A 27,591-nucleotide genomic window follows, 5' to 3' on the forward strand; every position below is an offset into this window, starting at 1 on the left:
CGCTCAAACTTCTATTTTCATGAATCAGCTACCAACTTGAAAAAAAAAATTTCCTTTTCAAAGACTAACACAGCATTCCAGTCAAAAATGACATCAGGGGGTTGGAGCACCTGGGCGGCTCAGTTGGTTCAATGTCTGCCTTTGGCTCAGGTCAGGATCTCAGGGTCCTGAGATGAGGCAGAGTCTGGCTCCTGCTGAGCTGGAAGTCTGCCTGCTCTTCCCTCCTTATCGTGCTCTCCCAAATAAATAAAATATTCTTTAAAAAAAATGAATGACATCAGGGGCACCTAAGTGGCTCAGTCATTTAAGGGTCTAACTTCAGCTGCGGTCATGATCTCAGGGTCCTGGGATCAAGCCCTGCCTGAAGCCCCACTTGGAACCCCGTGTGTGGGGCTCTCTGCCCAACAGGGAGTCTGCTTGTCCCTCTGCCCCTCCCTCTGCTCATGCTCACTCTCAATCTCTCAAATAAATAAAATCTTTAATGAAAAAAAGAAAAAAAAAACTTTAAAAAAAAGAATGACATCAAGCTTATTTACCTTGGTTTGGCTGCATATTCATATTTGGTCTGGGGCCATAGCTTCCTATTGGTTGCCCTTGACTCATCGTCATCTGATTCTGTACTGGCATGCTCTGTGATGATGGCACAGAATGGTTGTAACCTCCCATGGATCCATGGCTACTTGAAGGCATGTTCATGGAACTGTTTGTCATATTGAGTTGATTGGGTCCAGGTCCCTGAATAGGCATATGGTTAGGCCCTTTGAAGAAAAGTGGTCAAAATCAAATACGAAAGTTAATGGTCTATTAAACTTTGTTCTATTAAAAAAGTACTTTAAAAGCTTTTAATCTTTTTGCATACCATAATAATAATACTAAACAATAACTTGAGTATTTAATCAATAGCAAACGAAGTAAATGCTTTCTATGAACGATAGCAAATATAGTGAAGTAGACGCTATTCCCATTTTATAGATTTAAGGAACTGATGCTTTTAGAAGCCAGCAACATTCTGGGGGGGAAGAACAGGAATGATAAAGGAATAGCTTTATAAGAGAGCAAAATGTATAAAAGAGAAGTAATTAAAAGTATACAGTATTGTGCTCGCTTTGGCAGCACATATACTAAAATTGGAACGATACAGAGATGATTAGCATGGCCCCTGCGCAAGGATGACACGCAAATTCATGAAGCGTTCCATATTAAAAAAAAAAGTATACAGTATTAGCACATAAATGAATTAACAGATTAATGGGCCCAGAGTAGAGTCTAAAAACACACTGAAATTTCTAATTTTGTAGAAATTAAGTGGTGAAATTAAGTATTAGTAGGCAAAAGAAAGACAATTCAGTATGTAGTGTGACCACTGAGTAGCCATCTGGAAAACAGTCTACCACATTCCTTCTACCTAAAATAGTTCCAGATGAATAAAAAATTAAATACTACAAAAGAAAAAAGAAAAAGGAAAAAAAATCTTAAAGGGGAATTTCAAAAAGGAGAACTTTTTAAAATGATCTTGAAGCAGAAGGGTCTTCTTACATGCCAGAAAACCCAGAGCCCTGAAAGACTGCTAAACTAGACTACATAAAAATAAAAAATTAAATATGACCACGCCAGACCAAATGAAAACAATATAGTAATAGTAAAAAGTGGGAAAAAATTATTAACAAGACCTATCACAGACTGAACTAATTATTTAACATAAAAAATAAGTAAAAGACCACCAGCAATAAAAGAAATGGCAAGGGACATGAATAATCGGTTCATACAAAACTACCAGAGGGACATATATGAGAGGACTGCTTGCTTCACTTATAATAAAAAGGCCAATTAAAACCATGAGACCCTTTTTTCATCTTTCATATTCCAAAAACCCAAAGTTTTGATCTATGAAGAAAAGTAATTTCAGACACTGTTGAGGTATATAAGTATACAAATAAGTACTATTTTTATGTAGAGCAATTTGGCAATAACTACCACATTTTAAAATGCATGTACCTTTAACACAACAACTGCAGTTCTATAAATATAAGGCCTTTATGTGTACACATGCATGAATGCAAAACTGTGTATGTGTGTTTATTTACTTACTAATATACTTTTATTTTACAAGCATATTCACAAAGCATAATTTTTAATATCAGAAGACTAGAAATAACCTGTATTTCCATCATAAGGAACTGTTCAAATAAATTAGGAGCATCCATGAGAAAGAAAATACAGTCACCCAAAGCATGAGGGAGCTCTTCATGTATTGAGTGGTCTCTCCAAAATGGTCTCTAAGATCTATCTTTAAGAAGGAAAAAATACCATATATAATACTACGTGATGTATGTTACCACTTGTGATTTTTTTTTTTAAAAGAATAAGACAAAAGAAAAAAGAGTGTTATGCATATGTTCTGGATACAGAGAATATCTCTTGAAGGATAACTAGAACCGATGACTCTCTGGAATGAAGTATCTGGAGGCAGGGGCTATATACCCTTTGGTACCTTTTGACTTTGGTACCACAGGTTTATTATTGTCTAATTTTTTTTTAATCTGTTAAATGTCTTAAAAAAGGAACATGAGATTGTGGTTATTTGACCAAGATCAAGGAGCACATAAGTACCTCTATAACTTAGATTAGAAAATATTAAAACAAAACTTAAATAGGTTATTAAAAGCCTAGATACAAATTCATGTGCATACAAAAGCTGGCAAAACTCTATGAAGGAGTATATTAAATAAAGGAAACAAAGTAACTGGACTTCAATTTCTCCTACACCTACGTAGAGCTCTTTTATTAGAGAATTGTTTTGGAAGCTCTACAGTGTTCTAGACAACGCAGGTCATCACTAGTTGAAAATCTCTGGTTTATAAAGAATGTAACTACTCCAGATGGCTGTATACAAAAACCCAAATGTCATGTTAACAATAATTACATTGCCATTCAAGTGCTTCTTTGGCCTTAAGCTTTAATTTTACACAGAGAAGTTAAGTCAAAATTCTAATTAACAGTACCACCATAAAAAGTCACAAAACTCTTAACTTGCTAACATGCACTAGCACTACCCTTCTGGTTCAAAAAAACAACAGGTCCTGATGAGTTAAATGTGAATTCAGCAAGAAGCATCCTCCTGACTACAACCTAACAAGTAGTTACATCTTTATTCCCAGCCCCACACAGGGTGTGGGTTGGGGGGAGGGTGGCCATGGATTATGGCAAGCCTCAGAAGGAAACAAGATAGCCACCAAAACAGTGCCAACCTCCTACATGAATCACACATCAGTCTTCTATGAACGAGACTACCTGGCTTCTTTTGCTCCGTGTTCTCCTTTACCTCATTTCCTGTACCCATTGTCTCTGAACACCAATGTTACCATCCAACACAATCAGCTATCCTACGGATGCTAATTACTAATTTTAAAAAATGAACTGCGTTGTTATTCTAATTTATTTTCATTATTCCTATTTGTATAATACTTCCTTGGAGTTAATGAAAATAGCCTTTGTTTTTAGAAAGTACAAATATTCTCATAGTAAATGCAGAAAACAACCCACCAAAAATTATGGGTATGGGTTGTAGCTATTGTTACAAAAACAAAATAGTTTAAAGATACTTTTCAGATTAAAAATTCAAACCAGCAAAAGGTAACTAATTAAGCATCCAATGACCTAGAAGAGATTCTAAGTGACTCCAAACTTAAAATGGATAAGTAGTAAAGAGAATATCTCATTATATAAAACATCTGACATTATTTTTCTTCTTTTAAGTCTGCTTTAATATCAATTTGCATATATATTATGCTATAAGCATATGTATTCATAAAAATCTATACGCAGCTTCAATAGTATCAATGAGGAAATACTAAATATATTAGCATTTTACAGATTTTTTTTCTTTTCCCCACGTGTTTTTTTCAGCAATACTGTTTCTGGGACCAATACATTTTTAAGTAAATACAAAACCCAAGGAAATGTTATAGTATCTTTATAATCCATAAAGAAATTTTAATTCTTAAGTCATGGCACAATGTCTTTTTCCAAAAAGCTTCTAAAGCCAGCTGTATTGCATAGTTTCAGACAGACTAAATTTAGCCAGTTCTGTTCATCAGAGGAATGCTGTGTGTCAGCTACATCAAAGCCCAAGGGCAGCCTGATAAACACTGAATACAGGTCACGTAGCTCTGTAGCTAACAAACTCTAAGAGAGCTTGTACTCCGGGGCATTCAAAGCAGTTTTGTCATCAACAATCTAGTATCCCTTGAGCCCCCATGTCGTTTCAGTTGCTAAGCAACTCTGGTGTTAATGTCTTAGAGGAGAAAAACTTACCAGGCATCTGGCCGTTCATCTGGTTCTGCATGTGTGGTGCAGGAGGACCCCCACCTACCATTCCATCTGAAGGCATGTTGTGAGAGCGTGGAGGTGGGGGAGGGCCACTCTGATTCATCCCTCCAGGACCCATAGGCATATTCTGTGTGGGTGGCTGAAAGAAGACAGTTTAGTAAAACAAGAGAAACAGACTAATATATTAAAGATGCATATAACAGTTGCATATATTATTAAACTGAATAGAAACAAAAACAAAAATGCATTTCAACTCATTCTAATGCATTTTAATCATGGACTAATTATTTACATCAAATTTAGTATACCCCAAAACTTATCTTAGTATGAAGATATCATCTGACTGCCTCAAACCAAAAGAACACCACCAATTAAACTATATTTTACTTTAAAAATTCTCAATAGTAAAAATAAATTCTTTAAATTCTTATAGATAAATTCACATTTATCTATATATAAGGATTTTTAATGTGTCCACTGTAGTTAAATTATGTTTTGAAACTTAAGTCTCCTTTCATAATTAATATATTTAGATATATTTACTTTAATATTGGATTTTACCTAGAAAGATGCAATAACAAAAAACTATAAAAAGGACCAGAAGCCCCAAAACGTAATATACTTTGTAATACTGTTCGAGGGGAAAATAAAGTAATTTTGGCAAGGGAATGTTTTAAACCACGAAGACTCAGTTCAGTCCAACATTTTTGTGCCGACGACTCCTATAGATCAGAAACATTACTGATGGCCTCCAAGGGTACAGAGACAGCTGCCTCAAAAGGATGCCTTTGGCAATTTCCTAATGAAAGTGTGAAGAAAATCACTGACTAACCTTGAGAGTTCACAAAAGGGCGAAAGGAAAAACACAGATACAGGGTGGTCTGCAACACCTGGCTCCCTTCTTAGGGGTATTTTGGTGAAGAAAGCAAATGGTTAGTTGCTTTCCAAATCCCCATTTTTAAGTCTTAGAGGAGAAGGAGCTATATTCTTTACACATCTATTTCTGCCTTCTTTCTCTATTTCTCCATGTTCTGAAAACATAACATCTACTCCTATAACTTTAGTCATTCTCTTCCTCCCACATTTTTACATGCCTAGTTAGCTAGCATTTCTGTACCATCCAGATTTTGTGAACACAATCCTCTCTGGCACCCTTAACAGATAAACACTATCTTTTAACCATCACATGTGAATACTCAAATCCCAACCATTTAATAATCACTAACATTTATACAAATAACCAAGTTCTATTCTAATAGCAACCACTTAAAATTCATACTCTTAGAGCACCTGAGTGGCTTAGTTGGTTAAATGTCTGCCTTTGGCTCAGGTCATGAACCCAGGGTCCCAGGATTGAGCCCCATGCTGCGTTCCCTGCTCAGCAAGGAGTCTGCTTCTCCCTCTCTCTCTGCTTCTCCCCACAGCTCATGTTCACTCTCTTTAATACATAAACAATAAAATTTTAAAAATAAATAAATAAAACTCAGCGTCTTGGTTTCTTCACTACTAAATCCAGGAAATAATTGCTCTTTTATTAAATATTTCCTCTTTAATTCTCATTTTAAATTTTTTATCTACTTTGGATTCTATAAACAATTAATGACTATTCAGTTTTTTAAAATAAATTACCAAACATCAACTTCCTGTCACTTATCTCACTATGAAATGATACTTTACTATCCTTGAAACACAGTGGACTGTGACCCTCTCATTTGAAAATAAAAATCCTTCTATATTCTTGTCCAAATTTTCTGCTGAAAATTTATGTTCTCACTCTCAAAAGATATCAGTTTCTTCATTTTCTTGTGATGTACTTAATGAAACATCAGTATTCACGACTCCCATAATAATAGAGTAGCTTATATCAAACTAACCATGATAAAAGTTGTAACATCTGGACAAATGTAAAAACTATTTGAAGACACTGAAGAGCAATATAGGCAAGAGAAGCAGGAGAGGCTACAACTCTTAAGAGAAGGGAAGCACCAAAGATCAGCTCCACAATCTCCTTTGCTTCGTCCTTGACTTTGCTGTATTAGAGGAAAAGAGAGCCCAAGCAGAAGTGGCAGCACTACTGGACTGAGAAGAAGACAGAGTTCTGGGCTATCAGAAAGATAGAAACAAAAGAACAAAGTCCCAGAGTGGAAGAATCACAAAAAAGACAAAAATTCAAGAAAACTAGCATAAAACAGCAGTTAAGAGAGTAAAGAGCTGAGTGGAGTATTTCAGCTTCTGCCCAATGCTGGAGAAACAAAGACTGGATGGAGTGTAGTCTCTACCAAGCCAGAAAGGCCTTCAAAAATAACTCTAGCCCTCTGCTGAGACTTCAGAAGGACTCTCCTTAGATTAAGGTCAAAATGGAAATATCAGCCCTAACAAATCTTAGAGTCAACATTCAACACTCAAGGTAATCTAGTGCTTCACCTTCCAAAGGAAAACTTAACTCTCTTTGGAGGAAAATAACACCATGTAGAGCCTCTACAATTGTTCATTCATAAGTCCAGCACTTGATGAAAAATTATAAAGCATTCTAAAAAATAAGAATGAACAGCCAACACTCATTAGGATGGCTATAATAATTTAAGAAAGAAAAAAAACTACAAAAAAGTAACAAGGGCTGGCAAGAATGTGGGGAAAATGGAACTCTTATACATGCTGGCAAGACTGTAAGGCGTGCAGCCACTTTGGAAAACAATTTGGCAGTTCCTCAAAAAGTTAAACATAGAATTACCATATGACAGAGCAATTCCACTTCTAGTATAGACCCAAGAGAACTGAAGATAAGCATTCACACAAAACTTACACAAAAATGTTCACAGCAGTATTAACCATCATAGCCAAAAAACAGAAAAAATTCAGAATGTCCATCAACTGATGAATAAACAAAAATATCCTATAACTGAATATTATTCAGTCATCAAATGAAATGAAGTACTGATACATAATCCAACACAGATTAATCTTTTCTTTTTAAAAATTTTATTTATTTGTGGGGCGCCTGGGTAGCTCAGTGGGTTAAAGCCTCTGCCTTGGGCTCAGGTCATGATCCCAGGGTCCTGGGATGGAGCCCCACATCGGGCTCTCTGCTCAGCAGGGAGCCTGCTTTCCTTCCTCTCTCTCTGACTTCCTCTCTGCCTACTTGTGATCTGTCTGCTAAATAAATAAATAAAATCTTTTTTTAAAAAATTTTATTTATTTGTGAGAAAGAGAGAGAGTAAACACGCACAAGCAAGGGGATGGGGCAGAGGGAGAGGGAGAAGCAGGCTCCCCACTGAGCAGGGAGCCCAACATGAGGCTTAATCCCAGGACCCTGAGATCATGACCCAAGCAAAAGGCAGATACTTAACTAACTGAGCCACCCAGGTGCCCCAACAGTTCCCAATTCTATTACGAGGTCACCAAATTCTGATACCAAAACCTAACAAGCACATTATTAGAAAATCTACAAGCCAAACTTTCTCAAGAACATAGACACAAGGGCGCCTGGGTGGCTCAGTGGGTTAAGCTGCTGCCTTCGGCTCAGGTCATGATCTCAGGGTCCAGGGATCGAGTCCCGCATCGGGAGCCTGCTTCCTCCCCTCTCTCTCTCTGCTTGCCTCTCTGCCTGCCTACTTGTGATCGCTCTCTGAAAAATAAATAAATAAAAATCTTTAAAAAAAAAAGAACATAGACACAAAAACACAAACAAAATTTTAGCAAACTGAATCCAGACTATATTAAAAAGATGATGCATCCTATAACCATACAACCAAAGATGTTAATTCTAAGAATGAGACCTGGTATGACTTTTGGAAAGCAATCACTGTAATTCACCAAACTACCAAAATAAAATCCACATAATATCTCAATATACAAAGGAAAAGTATTTGACAAAATTTAACACCTACTCATAATACAAACGTTTAAAAATTTAGAGATAAATCCTTAATCTAATAAATCTAATTTATAAAAAAACTTACAGCTAATAACATCTTACTGATAAAATATTGGACTCTTTTTCCTTGCTTTCAGAAATAAGACAAGAATATCCATTAACACCATATCTATTTATCATAATAAATAAACCCATAGACAAATCAATAGTATTAAGAATGGAAATAAAACACAAAAGTAAAAAAAAAAAAAAAAGAAGATTGGAAAAGATACATAACTGTCATTATTCACGTATGACATGATTGAATGCACAGAATACCAAGAGAATCTATAAAAAATTATTTGAATAAGGTAACTGGATAGAAGATTAATATATAAAAATCAACTGTATTTCTATATATTTTCAAAAAATAACTAAAAAGTGAACTTTTAAAAATAAGAGTATATATAATCGCATAAAAAATGAATAACTAGAAATAAATCTAATAAGATGTGCAATACTTCTACATTGCAACGCCGTTGAAAGAAATGAGAATTTACTAAATGGAGGGATATACCATTTTTATTGACTGAAGATACCAGTTTCCCTAATGCTGACCTAAAAATTCCATGAAATCACAGTCAAAATCCCAGCAGGCTTTTTGAAGAAAATTCACAAGGTGATTCTAAAATTCATACAGAAATGCAGAAGAATTAGAATAGCCAGGACATTCTTGAAGAAAAAAACAAAAAACAACAACAAAAAAACCAGCATTGCTCCATAATTGACATGTTGCTGGTGCAAAGATAGAGACCAACAGAACAGAAGTAAGAAACAGATCCACACATAGAGTCACCTTCCTTAAAACAACCTGTATTCAATGGGTAAAAATAGTATTTCCAACAAATGGTACTGTATCAATTGAATATTACGTGAACAAAAATGAACCTTGACTGCTAGACTCAGATCATTCACAAATTTAATTTGCAATGGATAATGGATAAAAACTTTTAGAAGAAAATACAAGCATATTTTCATGAACTTGATATAACAAACTATTTTTGAAACAACATACAGAAAGAAAAACATGATCATGGACTTCATTTCAATTAGAAACTGTTCATATAAAGATGTTCAGATAAATATATAAAGAGAATAAAAACAATTTTCAAAACTAGAGAAAACAGTACAGTGAAGAAAACAATTAACAAAACTAAAAAGCAACTTACGGAATGGGAGAAGATATTTGCAAATGACATATCTGGTAAAGAATTACTGTCCAAAATACGTAAAGAACTTATAAATAAAACTGAACACCCAAGAACAAATAATCTAATTAAAAAATGGGCAGAAGACATGAACAGACATTTCTCCAAAGGAGATATACGGATGGTAAACAGACACATGAAAAGATGTTCAACATCACTCATCATCAGGGAAATACAAATCAAAACCATAATCTCACACCTGTCAGAATGGCTAAAATCAACAACACAAGATCACTCATCATCAGGGAAATACAAATCAAAACCATAATCTCACACCTGTCAGAATGGCTAAAATCAACAACACAAGAAACAATAGGAGTTGGAAAGGATGTGGGAAAAAAGATACCCTCTTGTACTACTGGTGGGAATGCAAACTAATACAGCCATTGTGGAAAACAGATGGAAGTTGCTCAAAAAGTTATAATACAACTACCCTAACGATCCAGCAATCACACTACTGGGTATTTACCCAAAGAATACAAAAACACGAAATCAAATGCTGCTATACACATACATCCTGATGTTTATAGCAGCACTATTTGCAACAGTCAAGATCTGGAAGCAGCCCAAGTGTCCACTGATGAATGGCTGAAGATTCGTGTGTGTGTGTGTGTGTGTGTGTGTGATGGAATATTACAGAGATGGATGTATAATAATGGAATATTACAGAGATGTAATATAATATACTAGAGAGCATTACTGCTAAGGAAGATAAGTCAGAGAGAAAAATACCATATGATTTCACTCGTATGTGGAATTTAAGAAACAAAACAAATGAGCAAGGGAGAAAAAGAGAGCGAGAGAGAAAGACGAACCAAGAAATAGACTCTTAAATACAGGGAACACACTGATGGCTACCAGAGGCGAGGTAGGTAGGGGAATGGGTTAAATAGGTGACGGGGATTAAGGAGAGAACTTGTAATGAGGACTGGGTATTATACGGAACTGTGGAATCACACTGTACACCTGAAACTAATGTAATTCTGGATGTTAAACAGGATTAAAATAAAAGCTTAAAAATGGTAGAAAATATTACATAGGCAACAAGAGATTTATATCTAGAATGTATAAAGAACTCCTACAAATCAATAAAAAAAAGACAACCCAATGTAAAAATGGACAGAAACAGGGTGCCAGAAATCTTTTGATCTGTATCTATATCTTAACTATAGTGGTGCTTACACAGATTTGTCAAAATTCATCTGTCTATACAATTAAAATAAGTGAATCTTATTTTATGCGAATTATACCTCAAATGACACTCCTTCAAGAAAGCCTTCCAGGACTATCAGAATCATCGGCACCATTATCTCCTGTGTCCTAGGTGCCCTTTCTTCATAGCACCTGCCACAACTGTCATCTAAAATGTTTGTGTAAAGGGGGTGCCAGGGTGTTTTGGTCTGTTAAGCATCTGCCTTCCATTTGCCTTTGGCTCAGGTCATGATTCCAGGGTCCTGGGATGGAGCCCTCCATCAGGCTCCCTGCTCAGCAGGGAGTCCGCTTCGTCCTCTGCCCCTCCCCTGACTAGTTCTGTCCATCTCTTTCTCTCTTGCTAGCTCTCTCAAATAAATAAATAAAATCTTTAAAAGAAATAGAGGTACTCAACCAACAGTCACTAAATGAAAAAATTATTTTGAAATATAAGCAGCACTTCAAATTCAATTAGGGACCGATATTTTTGTGACAGCTTTTGTGTTCTTTATTGTCAAAACTGCTTATACTCTATACTCCACATCCCCATTTAGAAGTCTATCGGACATCTCAAACTTGAAATCTAAAACACTGAATCCAGGACATCTCCACCACCACCCCCTACCCAAATCCCTTTACCCGGCAGTCTCAGTTGATGGCAATTCCATCATTCTAGTTGCTCTCTGAAAATCACAGCATCATCCCTTCCATGTTTCTTATTCTTATCCTCTGCCTCCCACATTCAATTTTCAGCATATCCTTTAGACTCTACCTTTAAAATATAACTATAATTTGACCACTTTTTCCACCTCCTCCTCCTTCCATGCTGATACAAACCACCATCATGCCTCTCATGTTGATTACCTGCAATAGCCTCCTAACTGGATTCCCTGCTTCTATCCATGCTCCTCTATAATATATTTTCCACATGGTTATCAGAACAAGCTTACTGTCAGTTCACTCTTCTGTTCAGAATCCTCCAAGAGCTTCCAATTTCAAGGTAAAACTAAAGTCCCTAAAATAGCTTGCAAGATAGGATTTGTCCACACAACTCCCTTGCCTTATTCAGTTCTAGCCACAAACCTCATGTTGTTCCTTGAACAAGTTAGGAACAGACCTTTCCACTGCTTGTTTCCTCTGCCTAAAACATTCTTCTTCAAGTCTTTGCTCAATTGTCACCTTCTCAATGAAGTCCTCCAAACCACTCTACTTCATACTGCAAACTCCGTCCCCAACATGCAGCACTAATACATCTCTCCCTGCTGTTTTCCTTTTCCACAGTTCTTATCATATTTTAATAAGCTATACGATTTAATCATTTATTATACCTGCCTTGTTTGCTAGAATGTAAAACCCAAGAGAGCAGGAATATTCATCTGCTTTGGTAACTGATGTTCCAAAAAGTACCTATTGCCTGACATAGAGCTGGCACTTAATATTTAATAAATAAATGAACTCTCAAACTTAAATGATTTAGTATAAAAATAAAAATAATTCTGACTATAAAATTATCTTCAATGTTCCTTTAAAATATAAAAATATCACTCTAAAATATAATTTTTAGTTTAATAATAACCCTTCCTGTGTAATATCATTTGTGTAACTGTCATTAATACAGTTCCCCACAAGGAGGCACTAAAATGACACATAGGAGATGTAAAAACTTTTATGCAAAACAAAAAATATATATATATATGTATATACATACATACATATATATATATGAATGGCACTCCCAAAGCTGACAGATGACCAATACATACACAAATGAAAGTGTCAACCAAGAATGGATCCAAAAGCATCATTATTACATTTGCCTTACTTCTTAGACCTATTGTCTTGCCAAAAATGAGTTCCATACACATCTGAAACAGTTCAGAAAGATCTTGATTCCTCACTAATTCCACCAGAAATGTTAGGATGCCATCATGGGTAGCCTTGAACTGATGAACTTACCAAATGATTTTGTCAATTTAATAATCTTAAAAAATAATAATCTCATCAGCTGTGTCATCTTCTCCCTAAGCTAATATATAATTTAGTCCTACTATATAAAACCTGACCAGTTGAATTTCTATAACTAGTAACATTTATACCTATTTTCACAGCATGATAATTCTCCAAATTTCCTAAGGAGTTAGGCTCCCAAATAATTCACTTACCAACAATAGTCCCCCCAGTTAGTAATTGGTTCACCGGAAATTCAACCTTTATTTTTTAAAGAGCAAACACTCCTACCATAACAAATCCAACATCAGATTATCTCCACTATGAAAAACTAAGTCTCTGTAACCCTAATGATGTGAATTACTAAGTAGTTGCTCCAGATCCATATAATGTTAGATAATGAAATAAATGCCTTCTTCCCAGACTAGGAGAATTCTCTGGAATATACTTCCAAAAACACAACTAATCCACTCCTAAAACATGGAGAGACAGGAATCCAAGCCCTTCTTATATTTGTAATAATACCATTAATTAAGAAACAGGAATATATGTAACTGTTTAATCTTGAATTTATTATTTTTACATCTATACCAATCTGGCTAAATTACAGAGTAATGTGTAATTATTACAAAAACAGAAACAATGCAACTAGGAATCATTGCTAAAAACTTTACATACATACCTCCAGAAACTTTTTAAAAATGTACACGCACACACACATACAGTTTTCAAAAGGAGGATCACACTACTACTGTGTGATTTCTTTTATTCTATAGTACAAATTATTCTTTATCGGCATATAATTCAATCTCATTTAAGAGTGTAAAATTCAACTATATAAGCTAAAAAAAATTTTTTTTGAAGATTTTATTTATTTGGGGCTCCTGGGTAGCTCAGTTGAAAAGTGTCTGCCTTCGCCTCAGGTCATGACCCCAGGGGTCCTGGGTTCGAGCCCCACATCAGGCTCCCTGCTCAGTGGGAAGCCTGCTTCTCCCACTCCCCCTGCTTGTGTTCCCTTTCTCGCTGTGTCTCTGTCAAAATAAATAAAATCATTTAAAAAAAAAGATTTTAATTAGTTGACAGAAGACAAATAATGAAAGCAGGAACACAAGCAGGGCGAGCCAGAGAGAGGGAGAAGCAGGCAAAGGATCATGACCTGAGGTGAAGGCAGAAGGCTAAAGAACTGAGCCACCCAAAGGCCCCTAAGCTTTAAAACCTTTTAACCCACCTCAATACTAAGACTAGTTTCCTAGTTTGGTTTTGTTTTGCTAATATCAACAATGCTTAAATTAACAGTCCCATACAAATCCTTTTCTGTACTCATTCTGTGCAAATTAAGAGTGAATTACATAAATTTCCAACATTTAGGTTCTTTTCTTGCCACCCCCCCCCCTTTTTAACATGAAAAGGTACTCATCTGACACCTGACATCAAATGTCAGGGAAATGCAAATCAAAACTACAATGAAATATCTATAATGAGGAACCTACAATGAAGTATCTCACACTTGTGAGAATGGCTATTACCAAAAAGAAGTAAGTGTTGGTGAAAATACAAAGAAAAGGGAACCCTTACACATGCTTAGCGGGATTGTGCAACCACTATGGAAAACAGCACGGAATTTGGAAAACAGCACGGAATTTCCTGAAAAATTTTAAAAGAGAACTACTGTACGACCCAGCAATTCCACTTATGGGTATTTATCTGAAGGAAATAAAGATACTCACTTGAAAAGATGCCTGCACCCCCATGTTTACTGCAGCATCATAAGTGGAGCACCTGGGTGGCTCAGTCTGTTAAGCCTCTAACTCGGTTTTGACTCAGGTCAGGATCTCAGGGTTGTAGGATAAAGAGCCACCTGGGACTCTGTGCTCAGCATAGAGTCTGCTTGTCCCTTTCCCTCTGCTCCCACCCCCACCCAGTTAGGGTGCACAGCAACTAGAACTCTCATAACTTGCTGGTAAGAATACAAAACGGTACAGTCATCCTAGGAAAAAGTTCAGTAGCTTCATGTGGAATCCAAAATAGTCAAACACATAGAAGCAATGAGCAGAATGGTGGTTGCCAGGGGCCAAAAAGATCTAAGACTATGCAAGCATATTGTCACTCAGAGAAATTGGGACTTATCCCCTATTTATCAGGGTCACTGTCTGATAACAATGCACTGAGGGATTCTTCAAAATACTTGCTGCAGATGTCATAAAACCTCTGGTGGCTCAGTCAGCTAAGCGTCTGCCTTCGGCTCAGGCCACAATCCCAGAGGATGGGGACCCGCTCCATGCTCAATGGGGAGTTCACTTCTCTCTCTGCCCCCACCCCTCCTGCTTGCTCTCCCTCTCTCAAAGAAATAAAATCTTGCTCTGGAGGCCACAGAGCTGTCCAAGCAGGCGCAAAGCTGGGTCTCCTGGTTTCTTTCCATCAAACAGCCAAGAAGACCACTAGTTGCCCCCCACCCCAGAACCCACCTCAGAGCTGCAGGTGGGGGCAGCCGAGCACGTGGGCCTCTAGGGGCTCTGGCAGCGGCTGCATAAGCCAGGGTAGCCCCAGGGCGGAATGGGCAGGATGGGTTGAAAAGAGTGCCTGGGAAGCCTTCCAGCAGTGGTCCCCAGGCCCCAGGTTCATGCAGAGCAGGCTGGAAGCCTCCTGGCTCTGGCCACCACCCCTCCCCTCCAGGCCTCTCCTGGCACGTGTGGCCCCGCACCTGAGGGGTCATGGCACTCCCCCTTCAATATTTAGTTTCTTTTCTTTCTTAAGCCAAAGAAATGCCTCTTCTTAGATAAGTGAGCTAGATACATTATTTTCAATTATGACAAAGACAATCCTTAGGTTCCTTACTTAGTACACATAGAAGCTACTGTCACAGATTTAATAATACAGTTCTGCCAAAAAAATGTATATACATACATGTACATAAATATTTATATTCCTTAAAATAAGATATAGCTAATCTCTTTACATATCTGGACTGAATTAGTACTTGAATTTCATATATACTGTCCAGCAAACAGTTAACATGATTTTTTTCTAGGATTCTGAAAAGACATGATAGGCAGTAATATTGGTAAATGTTCCCTGTAATAACTAATCTAGAGAAATGTACCCCCAAAAATCGATTCTCTACAAAATACAGAGTTACCTCCACTGTGAAACTTTTCCTAATACTCAACAGCAGAACTAATCACTTTTTCTACTATGTAAAATGTACTTTAAGCGCCCAGTACTTTTAAAATAACATGTATCACACTGTATTCTTACCATATGTTGTCTTTAATTTAAAGAACTTTAGGCATATAGAAAGTTTTATTTTATATTTCTAATAGAATAAAATCATTATCTTCCTTATAGTTTTCTCCTCTGTTTTCATTCTCAATTAAATCTTCCATACCTCAAAATCGGATAAATAATTGATGCTTTAATCTATCTTAAATCTCATACCAACATAGACTTTAAGACATTTCATCACTTGTGGTCTTGCTTTTGTTTTTAATACCAAAAATGTTTTAATTAGACACCTCTCATTGTGCAGCACCACACTATGTACAAGAGGAAGACTTCAAAAGTAACTGAATAAATCACAGATGACTACTACATTTCTGACTTAGAAAACTCAGGGTTTATACAACTCACTGGAGATAAGAAATATAAAATTCAGCCTTGTGGGCTGTTTTTCTTCTAACAGCAAAGAAAAAACAGAAGGAGAGCTGAGGGAATGGTGTCCTGCCCACATTGTGCTGAGAGACCTGTGGAATATCCAAACGGATTATGTCTACTGGAAGCTGGATTCATGTTTCACACTCAGCCAAGAAGATACACATTTGGGAGTCACTGAGTAGAGGTGGAATCTGAAGTCAGGAATATAAGAAACCAGGAGTATGGATGAAATTTCCCAGAAAGAATGTATATGGTAAAAGGATGTTCAAGAACAGAACATGAGCAATTGATGGGCACGTTAAAGATAAGAAGCGGAACAGCTAGAAAGGTAAAAAGAAAACTACCAGAGAAGTAAAACAACAAAGTTTTAAAGGAGGAAAAAAATTAACATCATACTGATTAAAAATATATATTATCAGGTGCCTGGGTGGCTCAGTGGGTTAAGCCTCTGCCTTCGGTTCAGGTCATGATCTTGGGGTCCTGGGATTGAGGCCTGCATCAGGCTCTCTGCTCAGCAGGGAGCCTACTTCCTCTTCTCTCTCTCTGTCTGCCTCTCTGCCTACTTGTGATCTCTGTCAAATAAATAAAATCTTAAAAAAAAACATATTATCATGTTTATCAAACACTCAGAACTTAGAAATTCTTAAAATGATGGCAATAATTAGGAAAGTTCTTCTTTCCATACTTCTAAGAATGTAAACACTTTCATTTTTATAAAAAATGTAATTTAAAAAACACAACAATGGATGGCAAGGTTCCACCTGCACAGAAAATGGGAAAGTATGTATTTATAGTGGGTCTTATTACATAATCCAAAACAGAGATGGAAGTGGGGTTCCCGATGACCTTTTGTAGTTTTTGATGTTCTAACCATATCAAAGTACTACCTATGTGGAATGTGAAGGTAAAATTTATAAATGAAATCTACTCTGCTAATCTGTAAATGTTCCACAGCTCTAAGCATGTTTTCTTTCACTTCAGGGGGATCAAATCTATAAGCAGTGAATCCTGTAATACCAAATTTTAGTCAATAATTTACCTTAACAGATGCTTTATCAGCACTGCATCTAAAGACTACGCATATACATTAAAAAATATATATGTAAAAAAAATAAAGACCACATGTTATTACTGTTACTAAATTTTGTGTAATGAAAGGCTAATCAAGTGCTGCAAAGGATTGCTGAGAACACAGAGTGTGTATCACCAAAAAAATGCAACTTAGGAAATATAAAACATAAGACTACTGTACTTCCTCTAAATCAATTTTTATTAATAGCCCAGACTTTTATTCTTTATAAAGAACACCTAATAAGCAAAAATTATCTTCAATAAGCTCAAAATTCAAGAAGTATTATCTAATTAAACTGGGGAATTTTTCAACTTTTTTTCTTAGGAATTCAAAAAAAATTTAATACTCAATGAATTAAGTGAAAAGCAGGATAAGCAATTCCTATTAGCCTTCAACCTTCCTTTGAAATTAAGAGACAATCTCAAGAAATGTCACTGTCAGTCAAGTCTCCAAACTCTCTCCCTTACCCTTCATGTGTATTTAGTAATTGAGTCCTGCTAGTCTTACTTCAAATACTCCTGAATAGGACTTCTTGCTTTCTTTATACTTACTAATTATGTACTGCCTTCATCTTCATTACCATCAGTGTTTCCTATGTACATCCTCCATGCTGGATACCATGAATTGTTTTATTTAATCCTCATAATGACATTATAGAATAAGTATTATCTTTCCCATATTATAAAAATGATTCATGGTACAAAACATCAAATGACATTGCTAGTATCAAAACAGCAATATTTCTTTAATTTACATATCCTCAGAATGTCACTGAATACTTCATTTAAAAAGCATGGAAATATAAGGTCCTCAATTCCTAGACACACATTAGAATCACCTGAGAAGCTTTTAAAATATCCAGCCAAGGTAGAGAAACACTAGACTGGTTTTTTTAGGTTTTTTCCAAGTTTTTTCCAGCTCTAAAATTTTGAATTGTTTACTATTTCCAGATTGTATGTCTTCAAATGAACTACAATAGAAAGACTCTTTACTCCCCCAAGGTTTTCCCAAATAAAAATTAAATTAGTAAAAACTTTTCTTGGGGGGGCACCTCAGTGGCTCAGTTAGTTAAGCATCATGATCTCAGTGTCCTGGTATCAAGTCCCCAGTATCTTAGTGATGAGGGAGCAGGAGGCTGGCTGAGGACAAAGCAAGAGCTGGCGCCCTGCACCCCCCCCTTCCATCCGCTCCCCTCCATAGGTGTAGCATTCCTCAGGCACCCCTGACTGCCATAAAATGATAAATAGTTAACTTGCTCAGATCACAATTCTACAAGACAGGAGTCTCCCTTGGTTTGCAAATGTCCTTGAGATTTACAAACAAAGAAGTTACCTTATCAATAGCCCAAATTCCAAAGACACAGAACTCAGTTTCTCAAGCCTAATGTCACCCTCCCCTCCATAAAAACCGAAGGAGGTGGAGGGAGAAGGAAAAGTAAATAAAGTTAAATTTCTTCTAAACCTAAATCTCATTAACAAGGATGCTTGATGGCAGGAATGTAACATTCCACCAGGAGACTCCCAATTGTCTTTACTTGATAGTAACTAAGCCTTCAATATCCTGATAGTATTCTTTGCCCCAATAGCCCTTCTGAATACCCCTTTGTCCTCACCTACCCAACTCCTGCGTATATAACCAACCACCCCTCACAACCCGGGGCGGCCGCATCTCTGCCTGCCCACGGGTCCTGTCCCCGTGCTTTAATAAACTACCATTTTGCACCAAAGATGTCTCAAGAATTCTTTCTTGGTCATCGGCTCCGGACCTCAGCCCACCAAACCTCACCTAGGTTCTAGAACTTCATCATTAGTATCAAATCCCCAGTCTGAATCCCTGTTCATTGGGGAGTATGCTTTCCCTCTGCCCCTTCCCCCTGCTAGTGCACTCTGTCTCTCTATCAAATAAATAAATAATCTTTAAAAAAAAAAAAAAACTTTTCTTGGGGCACCTGGTTGGTGCAATTGGTTGAGTGTCCAACTCTTGGTTTAGGCTCAGGTCAAGGTCTCAATGTCCTGTGTTCAGCATGGAGTCTGCTAGAGACTCTCTCTCTAGTCCTGTGATCAAGTCCTGTGTTCAGCATGAGATCAAGTCCTGTGTTCAGCATGGAGTCTGCTAGAGACTCTCTCTCTCCCTCTCCCTCTGCCCCTCCCACTCATGCACATGTGTGCTCACTTGCTCTTTCCCTCTAAAATTAATAAATAAATCTTTCTAAAATAAATAAATAAATAACTTTTTAAATTTGAACTGTTCTCTTATAATTCTTTCCTAAACCAATGGGATCACTGTATACACACTAATACTGCCAGATGACAAAAATAAATAAATAAACAAATAAATATTTGGCTAAAACTTAAAAATGTAATTTCTTCAATGTATGTTTGAGAAGGAAAGACTTACATATAACATAGTCATATTTTCTAATGGCAAAATGTTCCTAGTTTCTATATGAAAATAATTGTGTCAATGGTTCATGCTATTTCAGAAAGTAAAAGCAATGCTGAAAACTACTATTCAAATGATCTTCCAAGGTTTACCAAGAAAAACAGGGCCCCATGTGCATATACCAAGGGAGCTAAAGTAGTGTACATTTTCTTTTCTTTTCTTTTTTTAATTTATGTGACAGAGACAGTGAGAGAGGGAACACAAGCAGAGGCAGTGGGAGAGGGAGAAGCAGGCTTCCCACTGAGCAGGGAGCCCAAGGTGGGACCCACTGACCCCAGGGAGCCCAATGTGGGACCCAAGGACCCCAGGACCTGAGCTGAAGGCAGATGCTTAATGTTTGAGACACCCTTGAGCCCCTGGTGCACATTTCCAATTACATCAGCTTTTTATAACTATTTGGTCTCTTTCCACACCACCTTTGCTGGTTATACTTCTTGTATATATGCCTGCCTATAGACCATACTTCCCCATTTCTGATTTACTGTGTCCTAGCTACAGGCTTAAAATTAAAGAAACAAACTTGCTAAAATATGTATAAGGTTAAAAATATAATGAACTTATAATGCTTTTGAATTAAGAATACATAGGGACCCAAACAAAAAAAAATAATAAAATGCCTAAGTGTTAATGCACTGGCTTTGTAAGTTATTTTTTTTTCCTTATAGACTGTTTTCCATCTATTCCTGGTTTTTGAATTCTTGACTTTGTTTCAAACAGGAGAAGCTTGCTAAATGTAGCCTAGTTCCAGATACATGAAATAGTACTTTAAATACCTAATTCCACTTTGGCGGGGGGAAATGAAACAAACTGAAAGTTAAACCTACATATAATCCTATTTCCAATTCTCACAACTAGTTAAATGAAGTGAAAAACTCCATTCTGGAAAACTTTTTTTAACCCAAAACACACAGTTCATTCTCAGGATCAAAATTCCTCAAACTGTACTTACTAACTAGCATGCTGTCACTTCTGGCAGACTGGCTGTATTTATTATGTACTAATACTCTAGTATTAGTACAATCCAACTGCTTTCCTTCTAGCTGATTCTTTTCCCCCTCTAAATCCCCACTTTTCTTTACTGGTTCAATTCTCTCTTATTCCTCCTACTGTGAGGATATATTTATTCCAATTTTTTCAAAAACTCCTCCTCCTTTAATTCAACGTCTCAAGCAACTTGACTTCCAAAAGGCTCATATTTTTAAATGAAAATATGGCCATGTATTCCAAATTAAACCTTGACCAACATTAGGAGGCAAAAATTTTATTTCAAAATATACAAGTGGCAGCTTTTATATTCATTAGTAAAATGTGATATAAAATGGTGACCTCATATTAAAACAGTGAAATAATGGTAAATGGGTAGTAATGAAATTTATCTCTTTCCTTTATGATGGTTCTTTTTTTTTTTTTTTTAAAGATTTTATTTATGTATTTGACAGAGAGAAATCACAAGTAGATGGAGAGGCAGGCAGAGAGAGAGAGGGAAGCAGGCTCCCTGCGGAGCAGAGAGCCCGATGCGGGACTCGATCCCAGGACCCTGAGATCATGACCTGAGCCGAAGGCAGCAGCTTAACCCACTGAGCCACCCAGGCGCCCTCCTTTATGATGGTTCTTAACCATGATGGAAGTAATACCTTCCCTGAATAAGTGGTAACAATTTTTACTATCCTACTTAATCTACAGGGAAAAATGTAAATTCTATAGAAAACAAATGCAAAAAAACTCAAAAGTTTGTAACATAAACTTCAGAATGAGAACAGGGTGAGAACAGAATAGTAAATTCTAGGAGGTTTTGTTGTACCAAAATGAATTTCTATGATAAGCTCAATTTTATCACATTGGCATCTCAAGAATTACTACCTTCCTGAAGATGGGCAAGAGAAATGAGCAACTAAATCTCAAGACACATGATCTGACCAAACATTTTTTGTACTCTACATAAAAGCTAGAGAGAATATGAGACATATTTGAGAGGCTATAATGTTTGAGGCTTTAAGATATTTCTACATTTTATGGAGACAATATTTCAAATCAAGACAAACTGAAAAAAAATCCAGTTTGCACTGTATCATAAGTTACACAAAGAATTTCAAATGGTTAGCTAGAAGGGATACATAATCAGCAGAGGACATTTTGCAAAGTACCACTTCCCAACTACCCACATGATTCTAAATAAGACGACCTAAAGGGAAATGTTCCCCTTTCCACCCTCAACGCCCTGAGACTTGAACCCCTGCCATAGTTAGTTGTTACTGATGAGAACATGGTGGGAATCTGTCATATCTTCAGATGTGCTAGAACAGAGAAACTAGGATAAGACTCAATTATCTATTTGACAGAGAGAGAGAGAGAGATCACAAGCAGGTGTAGAAGCAGGCAGAGAGAAAGGGAGAGGCAGGCTCCCCGCTAAGCAGAGAGCATGATGCAGGGCTCCATCTCTGGACCCTGAGATCATGACCTGAGCAGAAGGCAGAGGCTTTTACCCACTGAGCCACCCAGGTGCCCTGATAAGCTAAATTCTTAACCTACCACTCTAACTTATACTTTAGTCCCCAAACTATAAGCAGATCCAGTCATATAACGTTTTTTAAAATTAACACCTAAGTACAAGAATAATGCTAGACCAAGAAAACAACCAAAAATGATTAAGGCATTCATTTCCATAACAACATAAGAGAACAATCAAGACACTGTAGGTTTTAAAATTCAGATTCAAACTCTATGAAGACCTAGCTAACTTCTACCTGGATACACCAACTTAAGAGCAAATTGATCAGGATTTTATATTCTTTCCATTCTAGTAGTAACAAGACATGATAGCATAATGCACAAACTACTTTCAGTAAGGCAAGTGTTCAAATTCCATGCCTACCATTTACCAACTATGAGTCCCTGAGCATGTTAATTAACCTATCTGAGACTCTATTTCCTCAACTATAGAATGAGCTAGTATCTTAAAGGCTTCTGAGGATGAAATACTGAAAGGAGTCAATGCATAGTAGTCATTCTGCAAGTGTCTGTTCTCTCACCAAAGAAAGAGTTTTATGTGAGAATCCAAAGTAACTAATATTCTCTTAGTTATTCCACGGACAGCAAAACAGAATACAATTCTAACATTTGAAAGAATCATCTAAGGTAATGGCAAACTAGGACATTCAAACAACTTTTCACTGAGGACAACCAAAAAAGTACAACGAATATTTTAAAAATATGTTTAAAGAGGGGCACCTGGGTGGCTCAGTGGGTTAATGCCTCTGCTTTTGGCTCAGGTCATGATCCCCACATTGGGTTCTCTGTTCAGCGGGGAACCTGCTTCCTCCCCTCTCTCTCTGCCTGCCTCTCTGCCTACTTGTGATCTCCCTCTCCCTCTGTTAAATAAATAAATAAAATCTTAAAAAAAAAAAAGAAAAAGAAAAAAGAAAATCCAGAGAGGTGGGCCCAAACTTGGGGGGTGGGGAGGCATAATATTTGCTATGGACATGTTAGCCAGTCTATAAAGCCAGCAGATAATTTCTCAAAACTGATAAAAGACATCAATTCACAGATTTCAGCAATCTCAACACACACCAAGAAGGATAAATCAAAGAACTCCACACACATACGGCGGATACAGCAAGATTTCAAGAAAAAGACTTCAGAAAGCAAAAAACAGATTACCATCAAAATAGTAATCAACAACTATATATTCTAATAGATACAAGCTAGAAATCTGTCCCGGCAAAAATATTCTGTAACGACAATGGTGAAATTGAGGCATTTTCAGATCACCAAAAAATGAACAAACCTGTCCTAAAGAAAATACTAAAATATGTTCTTAAGGGAGTGAAAAGAAAATGATCTGAGAAAAAAGACTGTAAATGAAGAGAGAAATTAAAAGCATCAGAAATGATAACAACGATAAGTCTAACAAATATTAAGAAAAAATCATTTGTGGGTGGCCTGGGTAGCTCAGTCAGTTAAGCATCTGCCTTCAGCTCAGCTCAAGATCCTGGGATGGAGCCCCACATCTCCCTCACCCACTTGCCCTGCTTGTGTTCCCTCTCTTGCTGCATCTCTCTCTTGTGTCAAATAAATCTTAAAATCATTTGTGAGTAAACATGTAAAGATTTAAAATGCATGACAATAAATCAATCATTGAGAAATGAATAGATATAAAAGTATCCACGGGTCCATGAATTGTCTGAGATGCATATTACAAACAGTATAGTACCACTGAAAGAATATTAATTTTATAAGTACATAATTTCCAAACTAGAAGAGAAAAAAAGGAATAAAAAAATTAAGAGAAGGCAAAAAAGAACAGAAGAAAGGAATATACAACAGATGAGACAAACAGAAAGTACACTGTATGATGGTAACTTTACAGTGATTACATTCAATATTCCAATTAAAAGACTACTACACTAGATTTTTTTAAAAAATCTACATGCCGTTCATATCTCTAACATAAGGGAATGGAAAGGTGACTATAGCATGCAAACACTAAAGACCAACTGAGTTACTCTAGTATCAGGTAATTAAACATTACGACCAAATAAATGCATTATTACACACAGAGAGGAGAATACTTTATAAATGACAATGTTACAAAAAACCAGAGCTGTAATATTCTAAAATATGTATGTACTTACTAACAATGCCTCAAAATGTGATATTAAGCAAAAACTTGGAAAAGTTACAAGGAAAAAGAGACAATCCCTATATTTTAAATATACATCTCTCAGTAACTGATAGAACAAAGCGGTTAATAAACACCAGTAAAGCTACAGGGGATTCAAGCAAGATCATCACACTTGATCCAGTAAACATCTACAGGCATTCAGGTGCTAAAAAATACATATTCTTTGTAAGTATACGTAGAACATCAGTAAAAAGTGACCATATGTTGTAACATAAAACAAATCTCCAAGAATTCCAGAGAACTAAATCATATAAAATGTTATGTAACCACATGCAATAAAGGCAGAAAACATTAATTAAAAAATAACAAAATTCCCATATGTTTGGAAACTAAAAAGTGTGCTTATCAACCCATGTATAAAGAAAATTTAACACTGGAAATTAGAAAATATTTGGAACTGAATAAATATGAATATACTACATATCAGAATTGTGACTAGGGAGAAATTTATTCCCTTAAATGCATATATTAGCATTAAAAAATGAAAACTTTGATAAAGTAGGCATTCATCTCAAAACTCAGAAAAAGAGGGACGCCTGGGTGGTTCAGTGGGTTAAAGCCTGGGCCTTCGGCTCAGGTCATGGTCCCAGGGTTCTGGGATGGAGCCCCGCACTGGGCTCTCCACTCAGCGGGGAGCCTGCTTCCTCCTCTCTCTCTCTCTCTCTGCCTGCCTCTCTGCCTGCTTGTGATCTCTGTCTGTCAAATAAATAAATAAATAAAATCTTCAAAAAAAACCTCAGAAAAAGAACAGCAAAACATAACAAAAGAAAGTAAAAGGAAATAATAAAAACAAGATCAGAAGCTAATCACACTCAAAAACATGCAAAAGAGCATTAGTTCACAAAATGTGGTCCTCCAGACTCTTTTAGAGTCCAAAAGGTCAAACTACTTCCATAACAATACTTTTATGCCATGTTGGAATTTAAAACAATGGTGCAAAAGAAAGAAAGTGGGTGTAACTGCAAAAGCCTTGGCATGAATCCAGGCACCAAACTCTACAGTAAATCATTGTATTATTGATTGCCAGACAAGTAGTTTAAAAAAAATTTTTTTTTCACTTAAGAATGTCCTTGATGAAACAGTAAAAACTACTCAGTTAAATATTCTGGGACAGGGACGCCTGGGTGGCTCAGTTGGTTGGACGACTGCCTTCGGCTCAGGTCATGATCCCGGAGTCCCGGGATCAAGTCCCGCATCGGACTCCCAGCTCTATGGGGAGTCTGCTTCTCTCTCTGACCTTCTCCTCGTTCATGCTCTCTCTCGCTGTCTCTCTCTCAAGTAAATAAATAAAATCTTTAAAAAAAAAAAAAAAAAAAAAAAATATTCTGGGACAAAATGAGAAAATAATAAATATATCTGTTGCATATCAAAGTATGATAAAAGTACTCTGTGACTGAGTTTTCTTGGAACACCACTTTTAACTGAAAGAACAATTGATAGACAAACTATACTTATCCAGACTTGGGTATCTGGCAGACAGTGGCTCAAAAATGAACACAGTAAGCCTGGAAAAAAACTAACAGCATTTGCTGCCTATGATTAAACTTGACTTTTCAGGCAAGAACTGGGAATTTGGCAAACTTATATCTACTGTCTTGAGTTTGACAGCATCCTAATACTTAACTTCTAATGAGACTAGTGGCAATTTCAACAAATGTGGTTTTTGGTATCCTACAATGAAATATGTCAATATTTAGGGATGTACATAACTCAATGCACTTAATACTTTCCAAATGACCAAAACATGTTACAAAATTATGCATGATTAGAAGATCCATCCAAAATGCAGGACAGACCAATGAACTCTAATGTACCAAAATAAGAAAAATCTATTAATATTGTATCAGATTCCATACTGCAAATAACCTTTAGAAAAAACACTTTTTTGAGATCCCCCATACTATCAAAGATTACTGTACAACAATCTGAAAAGGCTATTAAAATATAGTCTTCACTTTCCCAATTCCATATCTGAGCAAAACTGTATTTTGTTCTATTTCACCCAAAACATACTACACTAGATTGAATTCAGAAGTAGATATGAGACTACAGCTGTTTTCTATTAAATCAGACATTTAAAAGAAATCTGCAAAACTACTAAACAGTACTATTCCTTCCTCACTAAATCTGTTCTAAAAGAAATAGTTATTTTTTTCTTTAAAGAATGTTATTTACATTAACATGCAATGGGTTTATTATTGTTCATTCTAAATGAACTGATAAATACTTTAAAAATTTTCTCAGTCTTAATTTAAAAACTTGGGAAAACTTACAAATTTATCAATATATATAACCCATATAAAGTTCTTCAGAATCCTCAATAATTTTTTTTTTTAAGATTTTATTTATTTGACAGAGAGAGAGCCAGCACAAGCATGGGGAGCAGCAGGCAGAAGGAGAAGCAGTGGGGAGCCTGATGCAGGACTCAATCCCAGGACCCTGAGATCATGACCTGAGCTAAAGGCAGACGCCTAACCAACTGAACCACCCAGGTACCCCTGAGTCCTCAATAATTTTTATTTTTCCTCAATAATTTTTAAGTTTAATGTGGTTCTGAGAACAAAAAGCTTTGGAAATGTTATCACTGTGAAAATCAAAGCCAAAAACTGATTCTTTGAAAAGACACACACACACACACACACACACACACACACGGAAAAAAGAGAGAAGCCATAAAAATAAACTATGTGAAAAATAAAAAAGAAAATATCACCAGATTCTGAGGACATAAGAAAGATATTTCATGAACTTTATGCCAATAAATCTGAAAATTTAGTAAATGCTAAAAAGCACAATTTACCAAAACAGGAAACTCACAAAATGTTATAAATTGTGCTACAACCAATTAAGAAACTGAATTAGTAACAAGCCTTCTCACAAAGAAAACTCCAGACCCAGAGAGCTTTTCTAAAGAAGTACACCAATCATTTAAGAAACAGTAACTCTGTGGTACAAACTACTCCAGGTAAGAAAAACTAGAATTCTCCAGCTCATTTTATAAAACCAACATAACCTCAAAATAAAACTCAGACGAAAGCATTCTAAGAAGGGAAAAATTAAAGGTCAATTACACCCAAGAACAAGGACATAAAAATCTTTATCAAAATTTTAACAAACTGAATACAGCAATTTTTTAAGAGACCACGACCAAACCAAA

General features: G+C 36.3%; 1 protein-coding gene and 1 non-coding gene across 6 annotated transcripts in view; one reads left to right on the top strand and one right to left on the bottom strand.

Annotated features, from left to right (window-relative positions):
- SS18 (SS18 subunit of BAF chromatin remodeling complex) overlaps window positions 1-27,591 on the bottom strand; it is a 96,238-nt gene that overhangs the window by 46,286 nt on the left and 22,361 nt on the right. For all 5 annotated transcript variants that reach the window (XR_001177920.2, XM_045065469.1, XM_045065470.1 and 2 more), the window contains exons 4-5: window positions 4,315-4,468; window positions 537-758 (exon numbers count right to left, since the gene is read on the bottom strand). Coding sequence is in view for 4 of the 5 variants with exons in the window: in XM_045065469.1 (XP_044921404.1) it covers window positions 537-758; window positions 4,315-4,468 (376 nt within the window). In the remaining variant the exon portion in view is untranslated. The remainder of the gene's footprint in view (window positions 1-536; window positions 759-4,314; window positions 4,469-27,591) is intronic.
- On the top strand, window positions 1,098-1,204 carry LOC123387720. The gene has a single exon (XR_006602216.1). It is a non-coding gene; the product is annotated as a U6 spliceosomal RNA (small nuclear RNA).

Source organism: Mustela putorius, unplaced genomic scaffold, assembly GCF_011764305.1.
Source record: "Mustela putorius furo isolate JIRA1106 unplaced genomic scaffold, ASM1176430v1.1 tig00003858_pilon_pilon_pilon, whole genome shotgun sequence".
Lineage (NCBI taxonomy): Eukaryota > Metazoa > Chordata > Mammalia > Carnivora > Mustelidae > Mustela > Mustela putorius.